General features: G+C 41.7%; 1 protein-coding gene across 2 annotated transcripts in view; it reads left to right on the top strand.

Annotated features, from left to right (window-relative positions):
- Nucleotides 1-634: 634 nt before the first annotated feature.
- The window catches only part of RELN (reelin), a 499,373-nt gene continuing 479,953 nt past the window's right edge, over nt 635-20,054 (top strand). For both annotated transcript variants that reach the window (XM_032873314.1, XM_032873313.1), the window contains exon 1: nt 635-1,030. In XM_032873314.1, coding sequence (XP_032729205.1) covers nt 805-1,030 — 226 coding nt within the window. In that variant the 5' untranslated portion in view covers nt 635-804. The remainder of the gene's footprint in view (nt 1,031-20,054) is intronic.

Raw genomic sequence — 20,054 nt, 5'->3', positions numbered from 1 at the left:
CGCCCGGGCTCCGAGGCGGGCGAGCCCCGAGGGGCGCGGGGCGCAGGCGGCTCAGACAAAGAAGCCGCCGCCAGCGCCGGCCCCACCAGCCCTCTCCTTCCCCCGCGCCTCCTCTCAGGAAAAAGAGGGAAATCTGAGGGCCAAAGGGGACGGTCTTCTCCTTGTGCTCCTCCAGACAGCTGGCGGGAGGTTCTCTCTCTCCGAGGTTTCTCCGTCCCTTGCTGTAGATTGGCGGCCCCCGTGGCCCCCAACAGCACCCCCAGACCCACACCCTCCTCCGGCCCGCGCCCTCGGTGGCCCTTCCGGGGAGGAAGAGCGCTGCGGCGCCGGGGCCCCGGGAGGCGTACGCCCCGCGCCTCCCGAGGTGCGGGCGAGCTAGCCCGAGAGGGCGGGGGCCGAGCGGGCGCGCGCGAAGCGGCGCGCGGGGGCGGGGGAGCGGCCAGGACACGTGTGGCGGCGGCGCGGGGGGAGATTCGGCGCCCGGGGCTTTAAGAAGGTGTGGAGCGGGGCGGGCGCTTTCCCAGGCTTGGCCGAGGGGCGTCGCGCAGAGGCGGCGCGGCGGCGGCGGTGGCGGCGCACAGAGGCGGCGGACGACGCGCTCTCGGAGCCCGCAGCCCGGGTTCCGCTCGCCCGCGGCCCAAAGAAACTTTGCGAGCCGCGGTCTCCGGCGGAACTCCGGGGCTCCGCGCCCGCGCCTGCTCTGCTCGCGTCCGCCGTCTCCTCGCCTTCTCTCCGCGTGGCTCCTCCGTCCCGGCGCCTCCCAAACTGAATGAGCGAGCGGCGCTCGGGGCGCGCGGCGGCGGCATGGAGCGCAGTTGCTGGGCCCCGCGGACTTTCCTCCTCGCGCTGTTGCTGGGGGCGACGCTGAGGGCGCGCGCAGCGGTGGGCTATTACCCCCGCTTCTCGCCCTTCTTTTTCCTGTGCACCCACCACGGGGAGCTGGAAGGGGATGGGGAGCAGGGCGAGGTGCTCATTTCCCTGCACATTGCGGGCAACCCCACCTACTACGTACCGGGACAAGAATACCATGGTAGGTACCACAGCGGCTCCGCGCTCGCCGCCCGGCCCGGTGCGCCCGCGAGCGCAGCTTTTTATCCCTTTCCTTCTTCCAAGGGGCCATTTAAACGGGAGCCAGGAGAGCCCTTCCCTCAACCTTGCGCTCTGTGTAGGGACAGGGAACAAAGTTAGTGAGGATCGAGTCGCGAGTTGGGATTTACTTGCCACACAGCACACACTCCCCTCACGCATCTCCTCGTAATAAGCCGATTCTTGGGGGGGAAACGCCCGAGAATTGGGGGTTGGCACCTTTCCCTCCTCACTCCTCGTCCCTGCAGCTGACACGTTTAGTGGGTCCGTGCGTCTTGTTTCGCTAACCCCGGTGCTCGGATTCCAGACCTTTGTCCTGCCCGGTTCCCCCTGAAGGCTAGCCGGGTGGCGTTGGGGCTGGCGCCGGGCTCTGCGGACGGGCTGGTGACAGATTGGCGCGCCCGGGTCCCCGGCTTCCCCGCGCCGTCGCCTGCCCGCTGCAAAGTTCCCGCTGCTCGCCAGGCAGGGTCCCCCATTTCATCCAGTGTCCAACGGCCCTCCTGAAATGGAGCGGCTGCTTCCAGCGCTCTCTGTGCTTTATGAAGTGTCCCTTAAAATGTCCGTAATCGATGGGTTTTTAACAAATTCCTCTTACTTTTAACGTGCTGCTTGTTTTTAAAGTGATCTCTGTGTTGTTTATTGATGACTTTGTCTTTTATCTGCACAGCTTTAATTTACAGGTAAGGGCTGGAAGCCCCTTATAATTTAAAGGAATCTTAAAAAAAATCGTTATGGAGTCTTTCATCGAAATTAAACGTTGCTGAGGAAGTAAAATATAGCTCCAAGAAATAGAATTTTATATGGTGCATGCATGTATTTTAGCTGTTTTAAGCTAGTAAATCGAATATGTGGGGAGATAAAGATACTATTTTCTGTTATTTCCTCTGGCACTTCTGAATATTTCACTTCCATGGTGTTTCTAAGGTGGGACAGGCACTATTTGATTAGAATTTCAAGGCAAAAATACTTACACCCAACCAAATAGAAACTATTGCCTAGTAATCTCATGGTTTCGATGTCTTGTAGGCTAACAATTATTGACATAGCAGGAGATAATCCACGGAGCAGCTGGCATTTCAGATAAACATGCGTGTAAAAAAGATAAGAGTCCTTAAGTTTTCTGTTTTCTGAAAAACACCTTTGTGTCTACACTAAAATGTTTTACATAAATAAATGCTTTCTGGAGGTTTACAAGAGTGCTTTTACAACTTTGTTGTGGCATGGTGGCAGCCTTGTCTGTAAAGCAGGAGTCTAATTTGGTGGAATTTTAGACTTTGAAAAATTAATTGTCTGTAACTAGTCCCTTCTTTAATAAAGTGTTTCTGAGGCTCGCTTCCTAAGAACGTTCTGGTGTTTTTTAAGGTCCCGGGAATCCTTAAGTGGCAAGACCAGCCAGTTTGATGGTAACCCAGACCTAACCCTAAGACTGATTGATTGAGCTTGTCACTTGGTATGACCCTTAGCAAAGGTGCTTGCCTGTCATTAGTTCTAAGTGAGAGTGGTAGGTAAGTGAGCCTGAGCTGGGCTAAAAGGTATGATTTTCAGGTTGTGATGGAAGACCATGTGATAATACGAAGCCCTGTTATTGTTTTTTTTTTTTCTTCTGTTTTTCACATCCTTTGTAAGACGCTAGCACAGAAGAAAACTTAAAAATACTAAAATGTGACCTAGACTTTGCTTTTGCTATAAAGCTAGCAAATACAAGTCAGCCAAAGACCGACCATAATCACATCCCTAAGTCTGAAAAAGAATGAGTGATAGAGAATAAGAAAAAAGTGTAATACTTCAAGTTGGACATTGTGTGGGAAGCCTCAATTTCTTCCTCTTTTCTGCCATCAGAAAAGGTAGAGAACTTTTATTATGTAACTTCAACAAGGTCAAATTGTTATAAACTTTGAGAACTGTTCATGTCATATTTTAAATTCCCATTATCTGTTTTATCAAATACTTAGATTTCGAAATTGCCTGCTTGAAACAGGCCTTCATTAAGAGTTTTTCCCTGTAAAATGTTCTACAGGTTGAAGAATTGTTTGAAAACGAACTGATGCTTACCAGTGTCTCTTTTTCTTTCAGATTTCTAAAAATTAACATTAAAATTAATTGTGTAGCATCTTTAGAAATTGAACTGGTAATAGAAAAACTTAACCTAATACACATTTCTGATTGGCTCATTTTATGAGAGACCAAAATAGAAGGTCATTCAGCCAAAAATTTTTAAAGCTCAGAAATCTGTAAAATATTAGCTTGAGATTTTATTTCTAACCTTCTCAATCTTTAAAGGTAACAATTATATCAGAACAAATCAATCTTATCTGTGATTTATGTTGAACTCATCCTTTGGAGGAATAGTGTTTGGGTACAGCTGACGGTTGTCACCTTCTTTACCTGAGAGAATGCATTGAGATAGAAGTGGTATGTCCCTAACATGGAACATGACTGTAGATCAGACTGTGTCAGCTGCCCCTTGAGATTTGTGCTGTGTGACAGAGCTCAGAATGTGAAATGGAGAGGCAAATGTCAGTCTAGTATAAAAGTGGTTCAAAATTACAGGTCTCTGTATGTGTCATCTTTATTTAAAGATTTTATCGAAAATCTTTTGGGGCTCCTGGGTGGCTCCATAGGTTAAATGTCTGCCTTCAGCTCAGGTCATGATCCCGGGGTCCTGGGATCCAGCCCCAGAGTCAGGCTTCCTGCTCAGTGGGGAGTCTCCTTCTCTCTCTCCCTTTGCTTCTCTCTCTGCCTCTGCTTGTTCAAACACTCACTCTCTCTGTCCTCTCAAATCAGTAAAATCTCAAAGAAAAAGAAAACCTTTTCAAAAACAAAAACCTAATACTAGAGCATTTGAAGCTTGCATGTCTAACAGAGTTGTCCTATATTTCCAGCATTTAGTAGATCTATGTATTTGCAGTTTTGGCAACTATAAACAGTATGTGGTTACTTCTCCTAGTTTTCATCTTAAAGGGTGTCACTTGGTACCTCTGTTTTCATCTTCTTATATCTCTTTTTTCTTTTATTCATTTTTCATTAATTAGTGAGGGAGAGAGTTGGGGGGAAGGGAGAGGGAAGGGAGCCTGAGGCAGGGCTCAATCCAAAACCATGAGACCATGACTTGAGCCGAAATCAAGGGTTGGATGCTTAACTGACTAAGTGCCCCATCTTCTTCCATCTTTTAAATTCTGTCTATGACTTTCTTGAGATGGTATCATTAGTCACAGTGAACTATGTCCTTGCATGAGTATACCACATTGCAGAAACTCAGCAAAAGGAGGTCTTATATACATCATGTTGAATTAGAAAGGTCTTGGGATCAGAACCTTTTTTTAGCTTAAGAATTTACTGTTTTTGTACAAGTCCCAAAATATGGTCAGTTTCCACAACGTGATTTCCAGGACCAACCCTGAATTTTTTTGTAGAAGATTGCAAATAACAAGAAGATAGAAAATGGAAACCTAGCTGGTCTAGCCAGGTGGCCATTTCTCTTTCCCAGCCTCGCCTGGCAATTTCCTGATCCTTCTGCTAGGGACCAGGGCAGTATTGTGAAACATACAAAGGTCGAGTTGATGTCTGCACCTTTCCTCTCCCACAATAATCCCTCTTCCTCCTCTTTACCCTCAGGTATCTACCTATCCATTTTTGTTTGCAGCCTCCTCCCTCAACTGATTTGTAGAGAATGTGACTCATCAACATTAAATTCTCCCACAGTCTTAATTATAATGGTAGAAAGTTGTCCCCCCCCTTTTTTTTGTTTGTTTAGAAGAATTTTAAGCATCACTGAGCAGGCAGATAATACATTTTGTGGTAGGAAGACTTTTAGAAACCCTTGAAATCATGTAATAACCTACCTGCTCACAAGATTGGCTTTACTCAGCCACCATCAGAGAGGAGAGGTCAGACATTAGAAAAAGCATCTATGAAAGCCAAGCGTAGGTAAAGGAGTCTGTGGAAAGTGCCTGAGCTCAGATAAGACAATTTATCTGAATCCAGAAATAGACTAGAATCCTTGTTATTAAGGGGGTGTTAAGATGGAGGAAGTGTTCTCTTATAGTGAAAAAATGTTCTAAAATATTGATGAGGGTAAAAAATTCTGTCTTAAGCAGAACTGAATTAGTGATACGGTATAATGCTTTAAAAGGAGGATTGTATTGTGTTTCATAAATGCAGTAATACTCTTGGTAGTTCTTGCATGCTATGTTTCCATTCCATTATTTATTTAATCATTTTATGGGGTGACTGGGGAAATCAGCTTCTGCTGCTAAAACTGAGCATTTACCTAAATCTAGAAGATATAATTGGAGAAAGAGCACTTTGTCGTAACCATTGCCAGTATTACTAGTATAAATATATGTGTTCTGGAATCAACCAGTTGCTGTTTAAAAATCACTGTTCAAAGGCAGTGCGAGGTAATGACCTTTCAAATATAGGAATGATACATGTCAGACATAATTTTTGGTAATATACTCCAAATAAAATTCTTTACAAAGGAATGGTATTATCATTTGAATTAAAGTAATCTCATGTTGCTAAGGTAACTGTATTGTTTGATCAGGTGTGGGGTTATTTGTCCTTTACCTGTCTCAGATTCCAGAATCAGCACATTTAAACTCTAAGGATCATTTCTCAAATGTAATTTATAAGTGAACTTCAGTGGTGTCCTTCTTGTATGTGACTGTGAAAATCGACTGTTTTATTTAAAGCATTTTGCTCTACTTGTTGTATATTTCATCTCTCTACAATTTATTTCAAACATATTTTACCGATGTGGTTCAGATTGTTTCTTATATTATATAAATCTTGCTTTATATGATTCTCTCCAATTTTTATGACTCTTTATTTTAAACTATTATTTTTATTTTCATTAAAATATTAAAGAATAAAATAATGTTGCATAATTGTAATCATATATTTTTGGCAGAACTATCTTATTCCCATATTTTTTTCTTTTCACCTTTAAAAAGTAGGTGATAGGCATTGTAACAAGATTTTAAAGTCCACACTATCGATTTTGAAATTATTTATAAATTAGGGGTGTCTTGATGGCTCAGTCAGTAGAGCGTCTGACTCATGATCTCAGGTCTTTAAAAAAGAAAAAGAAATTTTTTCATAAATTAGTTCATTCAAAAGAATAAATCTGAAAGCCATCTTTTATATTTTCCCTCTCTGGAATTGATCAAATATATAGAATGACCTGGGAACCTTACATTATCAATTATTTAGAATGTATTGCATATTAAGCCATAACTGTTCTTTTGATTATTTCAAATGGCACTTACTATGTCTTTAATGTTAATAGATGGTTGCTGATGTATTGAACCCTTAGTATTTCATACAATCTTTACGTTTGAAAAGCATAAATAAATTGAGTAAGCAGCACTTTTTGAACATTGGCATTTAAAAAATTGTAAATATTCTCATGCAAAATATCAAGTCATTAAGCATTTTTTTAAGTTCTTTATGTAATATATGAATAGCAAAAGTGGGTGGCCTTACACTCTGTCAGGAAGAGAAGGAAGGTAGGCATTCTGTTAGAATGGCAGGTTCACTATGAACAAAGAGAAATGATTTAGGCTTCATCTGAGTAACGACATAACAGATAAAAAGAGAAATTCATTGATTTAAATATTTTGGTTTCAAGAAACATTTGGATGATTAATCCACCCCACTGATTTTAGAGTGATTTATTAAATAACCAAACTGTATAATTTCAATCTTATTGAGCTTAAGCAAAACAGTATTAAAAACACATTTTCAGGAATTGGAATTGAGTTCTCAGATACGAAGCTTTCATAATGACTGTCCAGACACAGGAATGGTGTATTTTTTCTAAAAAACGAGTCTTGGCTGTCAGGTAATTCCCCATGAGGTGATCTTACTTTGGTTTCAGTTGTATAGCTCAGAGAGTCATTTTTGCCCGGCTATCTGCCATGCCCATTTCATTGAAGGCAAGAGAGCCTCTAAAGGATTGAATGCTGTGCCTGTGGGTTAACCAATTATTTCTAAGATGTGCTTTGCTAAAACTATACATATTTTTTCCTTCTTTATTCAATCCCATGTAGGAACCAATGTAACACCAGGTGTAGGAACGTGCGGAAGGATCAGTACGAACATATACAGATGTCGTTGTGTGGCTTAAGGCAGCTCTGATCATTCCCAAAACAAAATGAAGGTAATTAGGTAGCTTTTGGATGCCACAAAGAAATAGTCATAGGAACTCTGATGTTCCAAAGTAGACACTGAAACCCAACTTACCCTTTGATACTAAATTACCTTTCCATAGAGAAAACTTTATTTGGAAAACAATAAATTAAATTTTATTGATTAAAGAAGGCTTTGCCACTAGCGAAGAAGTCATGAATGATTGCCATTGATGTATACAGATACCCACGTACTGAGTGACAGGAGGGAAGGACCACAGTTGACCAGTTTGTGCTACACTCACCTCAGAATTGACTTTCTTTCTTTCCTGCTCTGTCTGTGCTTCCAACTGTATCTCACATGCTCTCTCCCTTGGTCCTTTCCTCCTCCTCCTAAATTTTCTCATTGTCTTTTTTCATCTTCTCTCTTCCATGTATCACAGGTCCTTGCTTTCCCTCTCCTCTTTCTTCCCTTTTCCTGCTTTACCACTCTCTTCTCTTTTTCTTCCTGTGCTTTCTCTGTTTCCTTCTTCTCTTCAGATCTTCTGTCACCATCTCTATTTTTCTCTCCGTTGACTATAACATGAAAAATATCAGATTTATAGCAATTATCATACTCCTTGGATATTTGCAGTCAGTGAATGGGTAGGCTTTTGTATCATTCTCTTAAAAACTTAGTGCTGTGTTTCTGTGACACACACTTGCCCTTTTAAAAAAATATGGGTTAATCACTCCTCAAAGAAAAGCGGACCCTTCCTCCTACACTGTAAAGTCTCTCGGAAGAATGTTCAAGCCTGTGGCTACTTCTGAGTCTGCCACTTTCCTGCTGTTCCTTATTTTGGCCAGACTACAGATTCTGAAGGTTGTGCACAGAAGCATAGAAGTACGCATGGGCAGGGAGTTACAGAAATTAGAAAACCATGTACTAAATTAGCCTGAATCTGAGAGACAGCTCAACCTGGAGATTTCTGAATGCTTGGGTGCAAGGAATCTCATCTAGTAAACTGATGAAGGACTTTCTCTCTCATCATCTCAGTCACCTCAAGTCTTATCATTTTCTTGCTGGTCTGGACCAAGGTTCATAACTGCAGTTACCCAGGTATGAAATAGAGCTGTCATCTCTTCTGGTTGCTGGCACTTAACAGGTCCAAAAGGGGGAGTAGGGGCCTTGGTCTAAAGCAAACACTAGATTGGAGGTGTGTTGCTTGGGGGGAGTACCATAGTCTTCCTTGAGCAAGATCAATTTTGTTGTTTCGTGGCATTGTCTGTTCCAGCTCAGAACTTCAAAGATGCCTTGGCAGAGTTCAGAGTTATTACACTACAAAGGACTGTCCCAGGAGGCACAGCCATGTGGCAAGAATTCAAGCTTTGACAGCAGAGAGAACCGCCTATATATATCCTTTCTCGGGCCACTTGTAAATCTCAGTTTTCTGATTCTAACGTAAAAATAATAATATTCATATTTCAGGGTTGCGGTCACCCACTGAGGTCATGCTTATGAGGTACCTGGTACACAATAAGTACTTTTTCAGTAGTAGCTCTTAGCATCTGGTACAATCACCCAACATTAGGTAAGGAGAGTTGAAGCACTGTATGTACAGCTAGGAGCCATTTATCCCACGCATGCCCATTTTGTGCCTTGTCAATATGTGACATATTTCAAGAGAAATTTCAATTTTAGTTATTGAGGAGAGTCATAAAAATTAAAAAAAAAAAAAAAAGAACAACTCCTCATTCAGTACGTATGATCAGAAAGGGCTTCCCAGCCAAAATACATATATAACTTGCCTAGAATTAAGAGTTTTAGTATGGTTCTAGTCCAACCAAAACGTTTACTAACTTAGCCCATTCCTAACTCAAACCTCCCTATTCCTAAATTGAGTATTTGTCTTTATTTAATGGTCCTAATAATTACCAAATTTTGTGTATTTAAGTATATTCTGGGAAAAATGCCAAGATAAGTAAATATTGACATCAGTTTAATATATTTCATCAAATCCTATAATATGTATGTCTTCAGGCCCTGTGAAATGATTTTAAAATACAAAACTATTTTAGCCAAACTCAACTGAGAGAGATTGGTTTTAATAATGAACCCAGAGTTCCAGGTCCCCAAGGACTAATTGAGGAAACTTAGACCCACAAGCGGTTTGGTGGTGAAGTGGAAAGTCAGTTCATTTACAATAAAAAATGCACTCGTCAGTATAAAGGCTTTGGATGTCCACTTCCTTCTGTCTATCTACTGGAGCAAAGTTTTTATGGGTAGGCAAGTGACTATTAGAGGTTGTTTGGGAGCTTGGAGTTAGAGGATCACAATGGCAGATTCCAGCATCTAGGAAGGCTTCTCCAGCCAACTCACATCTAGGCTGGTTGACCTCTTCTTCCCTAGCCAGTAGTAGAGGAAGACTGTCCTGTTGCAGGACTTCAGAATGCCTCATTATGTCACACACATTGCTTGTTGTCTACCTAGTCCTTACTGACACTCCCTTTCTTACTGATTCTGTTAAAAACAACTATGTGTCCAATTAAAAATACTCACCTCCAAGACTCCCTGACAATATAATTTAGTAAGATGAAGTGGCAGTCTGCTGAATGGGATCTTTATAGAGGTTATTGACAAAATTGATAAAGATGATTTTTTTCAAAAAGACTCCACAGATACTTGGGTTTTGCTCTACTCTTACCCATTTCTTCTAGACATGGTGTGTTACAACCATCCTGTGACCTTGAGGATGAGGGTCACGTAGTAAGTGGGGACTTCCCACTTTGGTGGAACTAGGATGTTATCTAAGACAGTTTTGATAATACATTATATGTTATTTTATTTTTTAAGATTTTATTTATTTGTCAGAGAGAGAGAGACAGAGCACAAGCAGGGGGAGTGACAGAGGGAGAAGCAGACTCCCTGCTGAGCAGGGAGCCCAATATGGGACTTGATCCCAGGACACTTGGGGTCATGACCTAAGCCAAAGGCAGACATTTAACTGACTGAGCCACACATGCGTCCCTTGATAATACATTTTAAAAACATCCCTCAAGGTGTGCTGGTTCTGTGGGTAGCAAAAATAGTGCATTTTATATTAACTTTTTAGTAGTGCTTTGAGAAGGTAACCTGTCCCTGGCCTTCAGTTTCTAAAGTTTCTTGTAACTGACAGTTTATGCTAGTTTCCTTCACCAGACTGTTTCGTGACGGTGTTTTCTCTCCAAAATGCAGTATCACTTTATATAAATCCTGTTGACATTTAAAATACCTAGATGTGTGATATGGTTGTGAATGTGAGCTCTGCCCCACCCTTAACCTTGCTTGTTTTGTCTGGCTCAGCCTCTAGGACTGAATCCAACATTGTCCTTTCTCTTGCTTGCTGTGTATTGACAGAGGAAACAGGCATTCCAGTCTTACCTTTAGGAACATATCATCTTTTTGTGTAGGCCACCTTTGTTATGAATGTTGAAATATCCTATGATCATAGTTCTAGTTCCTTTCTTACTTCCTTTTCTCACATAAACACTTCCTGCATTCTCATACTGGGGAAAAAAAAGTTATACATCTAGTGTTTGTGATGAAGCAATATATAGAGATTAGCGGGCTTTAGCCTCTTTTAGAAAAAGTGGCTTCACATTCCCATTATAAGCACTGATACTATCAAAAAATAAGGCAACTCAAGGCCTTGGAAATAAAAGCAACAATATTAATAGCAAACTCTAAAGTGGGACTTAGTGTGTGCTAAGCAATGATCTAAAATCTTTGCATGTATTAATCATGTAATTTTCACATCAACTTCATGAGGTAGGTACTATTATCCTCCTTTTATGGATATAGAAATTGAATCCCAGAGAGGTTAAGTCTTTTGCCCAAGATTTCAGAGCTGTTAGATAGGAGTGCTCAGTCTGTCTTGCTTTGGAATCCATGCTTCCAGCTGGTATGCATTTATCTGTAGAAATGACTCTTGTTTCAGGAAAGGGGTAATAATAAGAAATGATAAAAGACATGTTAAGAAAGAGAAGAGAAAGAACAGTAAAAACCAGTTTTGTTATTTAAAATAAAGATTGCAGACTTAAACCAGAAAGATGATATCCATGCCAAACAAAGTCAGAATTTCAGTCCTAAATATTCATTGTCCAAGACACAGTTATCTTCCGGATATCATTTAGTACACTGTTGACCTGAAAGAGTTAACGTGTCCTCGAAGTATGATGACAACTAAAACTATAAAAGAGTGATTTGCAGATTCTGTTTATATTTATTTATAAACTTTTGATGAACGTAATTTCTATGAAGATTCTTTTAAAAAGATTTTATTTATTTATTTGACAGAGAGAGACGCAGAGAGAGAAGGAACACAAGTTGTGGGGGGGTGGGGAGAGGGAGAAGCAGGCTTCCCATGGAGCCAGGAGCCCGATGGGGGCTCCATCCCTGGGATCATGACCTGAGCCGAAGGCAGACGCTTAGTGACTGAGCCACCCAGGCGCCTCTCTATGAAGATTTTTAAGTAAACAGCAAGTTTGTTCTCTAATAGATGTTTGTTCATTAATAGAATTTAAGTAGAACTAGAATAGAAGAGAAATACAAGGGCAGAATGTTAAACCGAGGCAGAGAGAGAATTCAAAAATTTTTTACTGAAGTTTCTTTACTTGTAATATATTTCGTCCTTCAAGAAGTTCCTTTATGTGTTCTCAGATGGCGGGTATAGCCTGTGAAATTGAGGGATGTGGTCCATTCTGAGTCTAGAGCTCTCTGCACTGTCTAACCTCCTCAGCTTCCACGGGGATATTGACACCAATGACATGTTTGTTCAGCGCTTGGCTTTGTAGGGTTCTTTTTCATACATGGACCTGATCTTTAAAAACCACTTTCTGTTGAGCTCATTCGAATAAAAAAAAAAGCAACTGCCAAGCATCCTCTTCTGCCCTTGCCCTCAAATCATTCATCTCCTGCCACAGAGGGCAGAGGGCAGCCTTAGGCTTGTGGCAGCCAGGCCAGGGTGACACATGAGGGATTGCAAGGGCATCAGTATCAAGAGCCCAGAAGCAGGGGCTGCCCTTGCCTGGTACTTAGATTCGTAAAGCAAATATTTCCTGCTTTGCCACCACCATAGTTTATCTCAAAGTTAACCTGCAGATCTAAACTGAGGTCCACTGACCCAGGGTGGAAACTAAACCAGGGAATAGAGGACAGATTCATGGGAAAGCTTCCTGTTTGGAACCCACCGAGGTTCTCAGAGGGCCTGAAGGGAGGCCCGTGCTTTTCCTAAGAGAGAAAACTTGGCCTCATTGGACTTTAATGAAAGGACAGTGAGTTTTATAAAGATATTGCCCCCAAAATAGAGAGAAGGTCTATATCTAGATGTTTCCTTTTCTCAGGTGTGCCAAACCAGATCATTTCTCGTGTTAACCTTCCGTGGGGAGTTGTGTCAAGTTGTAGGTCTGCTGGGCAAGTCTGTGGGCCTCAGATGTTGCAGGATGCCGTTAAGACTGCTTTCCTTGGTGATCTGTCCTGATGTGGGCATTCAAGCTTTTAGAATATTTCTCTCAAACACAAATGGCTTCTGTCAGCCTTTGAACAGGAACTGTGAGGCAGACACTTCAATTCCAAATACATTGTGAAATATTTTAAACCTATAGAAAACTACAACCAATGAAAATCCAAAATTGGCATCACTAATGAGTACCCAAGGGATACCTATCTGTATTCATTGAAGTAAAATGTAAATGCTCTGGAGATCAAACTCTTCACAATTATTAAAATAATACGCACTGGCCTGACCTGAATTGCTGAATGATTTTTGCTTGTTTAAACAAGTTTGTCCTGTCCCTACAATACAAGTTGTTCCCAAGCATGAAAACAGTGGAGGCCCTGCAGAATAGGAAAAGAAGACGATGTCTTGCATAAGATAAATGCGTGGTTGCCATCCTGGTGAAACAGCCATCCAAAAAAAAAAAAAAAAAAAAAAAAATTCCACTACTTTGATTCAAGACCAATAAATGTTTCCAGTGAGTAAAAAGAATGTTCCTTCTTAGAAATGTTTGTCAGTGAGGGGCGCCTGGGTGGCTCAGTGGGTTAGGCCTCTGCCTTCAGTTCAGGTCATGATCTCGGGGTCCTGGGATCGAGTCCCACATGGGGCTCTCTGCTCGGCGGGGAGCCTACTTCCCTTCCTCTCTCTCTGCCTGCCTCTCTGCCTACTTGTGATCTCTCTCTATCAAATAAATAAATAAAATCTTTAAAAAAAAAAAAGAAATGTTTGTCAGTGAAAGAAACATTTACAGTCAAAATTTAAGAATGGTTATTCAAATAATACCAGGTAAAAGAATTTCTTAAGCTTTTATTTTGCCAATATAAAAATTGTCCCTAGACCTCCATTTTTACTTCTATTGGAAAATGGACCTGACTTGCAAATTGATGAGCTTTATTAGCTACAGAGTCTGGAGAGTGGTGGGTGTACCAGGATACTCTGGCTTCCAGTCATGGAAACCAACTCCGGGTAACATGGGCTAAAGGAATTTATTAATAGAAGGTGGATTAATGGGCTGCCTGGATGGCTCAGTCCTTAAGTGTCTGCTTTCAGCTCATGTCATGATCCTGGGGTCCTGGGATCGAGCCCCACAAATCCAACGTCGGGCTCCTTGCTCAGTGGGGAGCCTGCTTCTCCCTCTCTGCTTGCTCCTCCGCCTGCTCATGCTCTCACTCTCTCTCTATCAAATGAATAAAATCTTTAAAAAAAAAAAAGAAGAAGGTGGGTTAACGTGCAGAATAGAAGGAAAACCCAAATATTAGAAATGATGATAGTATATCCAGAAAGAGGGAGTGGTCAGTTGCCAAAGGAATTGAGGTGGTAAGGACCATGATTTTCTGGTTTTTCTGATTATTTCTGGCCTTTTTTTTTTCTTTCTGATTTTGAGGCTTTTTGGGCCACACAGGATGAATCCTCTTCAACTCCTCTCTTTTCTTGTGTCCCTGAACTCTGATTCCTGGGACCACAGCCTCATGGGCTTACCTGGGGTCTGGCCGTCGCACTTGGATGGTTGTGGAGTGGAAGGGATATCTTTACAAAGAAGAGGGAGTGGGAATGGGTCAGGCAAAACAGCAGATAACTGCCACAGTATTCGGCCTGTATGTTTAAGAATTAAGATGTAGAATGATCTCTGGGATAGTAAATGTGATGTTTATAACACAGGCCAAGTGGAGAAGCAGTGTTCTCTGGGGTGCTGTAGCATCCTTCATCAGATGGGAAGAGTAGTGATTCTAGGAGGGGGGAGGGGGCAGATCCAGCCCAATAATGATTTCTCATGCTTTTGTAGCTTGGTGAACATGACAAATTCTCTTCTGAAAGCTGTGCAGGGTGACTACAGACTACCTATATGTGTACAAGAAGCCCAGCTTCTCTGGGGTGTGTGTGCTCCTCTTCAGTTCAGACCCCCGGGGGTCACCCCCAGTGACCTGCAAGGAATATCTGAGATAAATTAATGAGTATATGCCTCTCTTTTCATGCGTCAGTGTAGACAGATCACTCCTGTATTCACTAGGAGGATGTCAGAGTGCCTCTGTCATTCCTCAGCGTTGCAGGACCAAAGAGCCACTTGTCCTGGTTCATCACCCGCTCCTCCTCGATGCACTAATCATTTGGCCTGTGGGATTTCACCATCTCCCAGTTTCTCCTTCCCTCTCAGGCTGCCCCTTCTCATCCTTTGTTGTGTCTTCCTTTCCTCCCTGACTCCGTAGTACTGGGGTGCTCAGCTCTGTCCTTTCTTCCTTTTCTCTTTTTCTTCTGCCCCATCTCCCTAAAGATGTTCTCCATCCCAACACTTTGAGGGCCATCTCCGTGCTGGTGACTCCCACGGCTCCTGAGCTGCTGTGTCTTGCTCCCCATTCAGCATCTCCATGTGGTTCAGCATCTCCACGTGTTGTTGGCATCTCAGACTTAACATATCCTTCCTCCTGCCACCCGCAAAGGAGCTCCTCCCTGAGTCTCCTGAACTTCACTGTTGCCAGCTGAGGACCTAGAGTTATTCAGTCCCCAAAACTTCTTCCCTGCCTGCCACCACTGATCTATCCCTGAGTCCCGCTGGTTTTACACTAAGTCCCACCCAGAAGCTGCCGTGGCCACCGCCTCACCTGGATTATGCCAGGCTCCTGATCGCTTGCCTGCCCCAGTGCTTGCTCACCTTCATTCTGATCTGAGACGGGCAGCCAGAGGGATCCAGCTCAAACCAGCACATCATTCCTCTGCTGCATACCTACTGCAACTGGTCCATTCCCCCAAGCTGCCTAAAGAGCTGTGGTCTGCTTCTCTGTTCCCAATGACCCGTCAGCTTATCATCTTTACCAGCAAAGATGCCTACATTTGAATGATAAATTCTATCGTAATTCTATCCATCCCTTTGTTGCTTGCTATGTCTCTCTAAAGGGGGGGAAAAAAAAAGAAATAACTCCTGGCTTCTCTGTTACTTTTCTGACTTATCTTACTCTTCCCCTGAGACCATTAAAGCCTCTTTTTTGTTCCTCAAACACATATGGGCTCAGTCTCATCTCAGGACCTTTGAATGTGCTTCCCCTGTCTAGCATGCTGTTCCCCAGAGAGCTGCATGCTGCCACCCTTCCTGATTCATGTCCATCTTCAAATTGTCAGCTTCTCAGTAAGGCCTTCCTGACCATGCTCGGTACCACGACGGCCCCCCTCTCCCCTGTACTCCATCTCTCCCGAACTGCTTTGTTTCTCTTCATTGCTGCTATCGTCATCTAACATTTTATTCTTTACCTTGCTTGCTTGCTGCATACCATCACTATAATGCCTTTAAGCTCCACCAAGACAGGGGTTTTTGTCCGCTTTGTTTGATGCTTTATTGCCGGTGCCTAGAATAGTGCCTGGCACATAGCAGGCACTTTAAACATTTTGGTTTAATGAATCAGTGAGTGAAAATAGCACTTGGGAACCCTGTCTAATCTCAGTTTTGGTGAAAACTGTCTTATGAAAGTGGTAATTCTAAAATAAATAAGGCAATCCAGAAGATTATTTATAAAGACTTTGTGAGTGTACTTCTAAATTTTGGCCTTTCGAATCCATGATAACAATGTTTAAAAAATCTGAGAACCATGTCTCTACTTTCCCACCCTCCAAACTTACAAAATTCTCATGACTTTTGTGAGACCATGCAATGCTATTTTTAGCAGTCTGTTGGATTGGCTTTGCTTTAACTATATGTTAGCAAATCCAAAAAAGTTCTCATAGCAATTAGTGACTGCAATTATTAATAGAAACTATAATAGACTTTAAACTCTTATTCCCAGAAGCTCCTCTGTGCTGCACCATAAATAAATTTGAAGCAATTTTGATGAATGGGTAGCTAGTTTGTATTTAAATTTTCATCTGAATGGGAATAAATAATGGGAAGAGCAGAGACCAAAATAGCTTGGCTCCGTACTCCACAGATATGCAATACCCTTATAGGAAACACACACAAAACCCTCGAATTTCTCCAAAGACTTAATCTTTTAAAAGAGATCTATCTGAGCAGTGATGGGTATATGAAGGAAACAGCGGCTGAGAACTCGGGATCTTCATTTAATTTCACTTCCGGATACCTGGGAAGTCGAGAGATCGGAGTTTCCAAGCTGGTAGATGTCAACATGAATGTTTTCAGGTGTTGATGGTGAGAATTGCTCAACTCTTATGGAGAAGATTTAAAAAGAAACTTCCCACTCTATTTCTCATGTACTTGGATACTTTATGAGCCTTTGAAGTCAGAGGAGACTTAAATCTTTGGGAGTTCTGGTGATGCCTATCACAGAAGCTCAGGAGACTGGCTGGCTTCCTTTCCGGACTTCAGTGTTTCAAGCAGTATTGTCTTGAGCATGAGACCACCTCTCTATGTCTCAGTTTTCTCTTTTGAAAAATAGCAATGGTGATAGTATTTGTCTCCTAGGTTTGTTATGAAATGCCAGTGAGATAGTACATATAAGGAATAACACAATACCTGGCACAGACAATGATGTCATGTATTATTATTATTATTATTGTGGTATACTTTCTGATCTTTTCCCGTGTAAGTAGATCTATACTTACAGTTACAGGATTTATATTTTTTTCTCTTATTCTTTTAACATTATGTGATCATTATATTGACATTTTCCAAAAACAAAACTTTAATGGCTGCGTAATATTCTGTTCTGTGCTTGTAGCATGATTTATAAAAGTGTATGTTTGACATTTTTAGCAGAGTTATTTTATTTTCAATGGTGTGAACACTCTGATGAATACCTTACAGTTCTCTCAAATTTTGGCAAAATGCTTTCCCCCAAGTTGCAGCTTTATTTTTATTTTTTTCATGAATTTTTATAGGTAGGTTATATTAATAAACTTACAAAAACAGATATATCTTTCTTCGGCTTTCTCACAGTGCTTTTGTGCCTGGCCAGTCTCTTCCTACCTTAAAGACTAGGTAAATACTCACATAAACATTTTCCCTATTTTATTATATTTTAAGTAGTGGATTATAATAACTTGCATACATCCTTAAGTGTGTTGATCTCATTTGTTCATGTTTCTTTTCATGTGGGACAAGTGGCTCCCTAGATCCACAGAGGCCCTCTCCGTTATTATAGTAACTTTCTGCCATCACCTGTTTTGTCTTAGCTGCTATCGGGAAGGCTCTTGAAAAAGCTGTTCCATGCACCATATGGATTGAATTACTGCTACTGATTACAGTGGTTGAGTGCCTGGTGCCTTTCTAAAGCCTTCAGGGACCTTTGCTTCTCTTGACAGGGTCTATTTCACTCTCCCTGCACAGAACTTTTGGGGAGTCTAATATTCTCAATTGTGAAACACCAAGGGATCAGGGAGACTGCTCACCTCATGAGTGTATGCTTTTTGGTACCTGTTTTGGGGTACCAACCTTAAAGCATTTCTATTTAATCTTTTAGCACATATATATTATCTTATGCCCACATATGTTAGCAATGTGTGAAGCATCTGCCTCTTTATCAGAGGAAAGATGGGTAAGTCAGAAAGTGAACGTAAAAGAAATGCAAACTGTACAGGGTTCTCATTCTTTCCAGTTTAGCCCTCAAACTACTCCTGTTGCTCTCAACTCTCACTGTGTCTCATGAACCTCTGTCTGACAGTGATGCTGTCTCTTATGGCCTTCTCTTTTCCTAAACCTAGTGACATCACACTTCAGGAATCCTGAACGGATGACCGTCCCCTCTGTCCCAAACAGAAGTCAGGTGACCGATGCCAGTCATTGTGACGTGGCACCTGCCCTTGCCTCACCTGTGTTCCAGCCTCATCAGGGCTCCTCAGCGGGACAGCACTGTGCCTCTATGCCCTAGAATTCAAAGAAGTACTCAGTGGAAAAATTTGTAGATCCTATGAAATCTTCTTTGATATTGTCGTCAGACTGAGCCCTTCAGCTAATCTCTTACTCTGATCTCTTATAAGCAATCTGTGTTTTTATCCACATATACATGCGTGCACGAATGGATTCAAACTGCACCTACCACACTCGGTGATTTTTTTCACTCAGCTCCATATTTTCAGTATCTTCACAGGCCAACAGATGAGGAGCTTTTCATCTTCGTTTAGTGGCGACGTACTATCACATCGTGTACTTGATATAAGTGTACTTGATCCTCTCTACTATTCTTGTTTGGGGTAATACAGACAGCAGTGCAAGAAATTGTTTTCATTTATGTTCATTATTTACTCACGGATGCCTAAATACTTTCACAGTATAAATAACTAGAACTGAAATTTTGGGTTCAAAATTTATTAACATTAAGATATTGATACCTACTGCCAAATTTTCCTCCAAAAAGATCACTAGTTGACATTTTGTTCAGCAGCCCATCCGTATACTTACAGGAGTGCTGGGTGATCTAATTCCTTTTAGTCTTTGCCAAATGTACAGGTTTGAAAAACAGCATTTTATAATTATTTTTATTTCTTTGATTACTAGAGATCAAATACTGTTCTTATATCTCATTATTAATTTGTGTGTGCATATACGAATTATCTGTCAGATCATTTGCTCATTTTTCTGTTGTTGTTTTTTTTTTAATGATTTTATTTATTTGAGAGAGAGAGAGAGAGTGTGTGAGCAAGAGAGCACAAGTCAGGAGAGCAGCAGAGGGAGAGGGAGAAGCAGACTCCCCACTGAGCTGGGAGCCTGACACAGGGCTTGATCCCAGGACCCTGAGATCATGACCTGAGCCAAAGGCAGATGCTTAACTGACTGAGCCACCCAGGCGCCCCTCATTTTTTTGTTTTAGGGTTCCTCTTTTTCATATTGAATTGAAGAAATCTTTGTTAATATTAGTAAATCCTTTTTGATATTTTTTTTAGTATTTCCCCCAGTTTGTCTTTTATCTTTTGATTTTTATTCAGTCACACCTATCAGTTGTTTTCTTTATACAGAGCAAGAATGACACATTGTTTGGTAGTATGGTCTCTGGAATCAGACATGCCAGGATTCTAATCCTGGTTCTGCAACTTTTTCCCTTTTTTTTTTAACAGCTGATTCTAGTTATTTGTGGTAATTATACTCTATAACGTCTCCCCAAACACTGAGGAAACACTAAACCATTGTTCCTGGAGGAAATATAGAGTTAGATTTCCATGAGCGTCTGGTCACATTTTCATCAACTGATTAATACGCAACCTTGTTTTCTGTGTGTTTCTGTTTAAAGATATCTTGTATAACATACATTGTTGATCCATTAACACTGACCTCATGGCCTACAGCACTGTAACTCAAGCATGAATGAACTTTCTTCGTAAGGCACATCATAGCCTTCTTACACTTAGGGACACTAGGTAGCATTTCAGTATGGTGACTGGGCGCCAT

This window comes from Lontra canadensis, unplaced genomic scaffold (genome assembly GCF_010015895.1).
Source record: "Lontra canadensis isolate GAN:19392208 unplaced genomic scaffold, GSC_riverotter_1.0 scaffold48, whole genome shotgun sequence".
Classification (NCBI taxonomy): Eukaryota; Metazoa; Chordata; class Mammalia; order Carnivora; family Mustelidae; genus Lontra; species Lontra canadensis.
The sequence above is the reverse complement of the archived record's forward strand: the minus strand, read 5'-3'. Positions and strand labels throughout refer to the sequence as shown.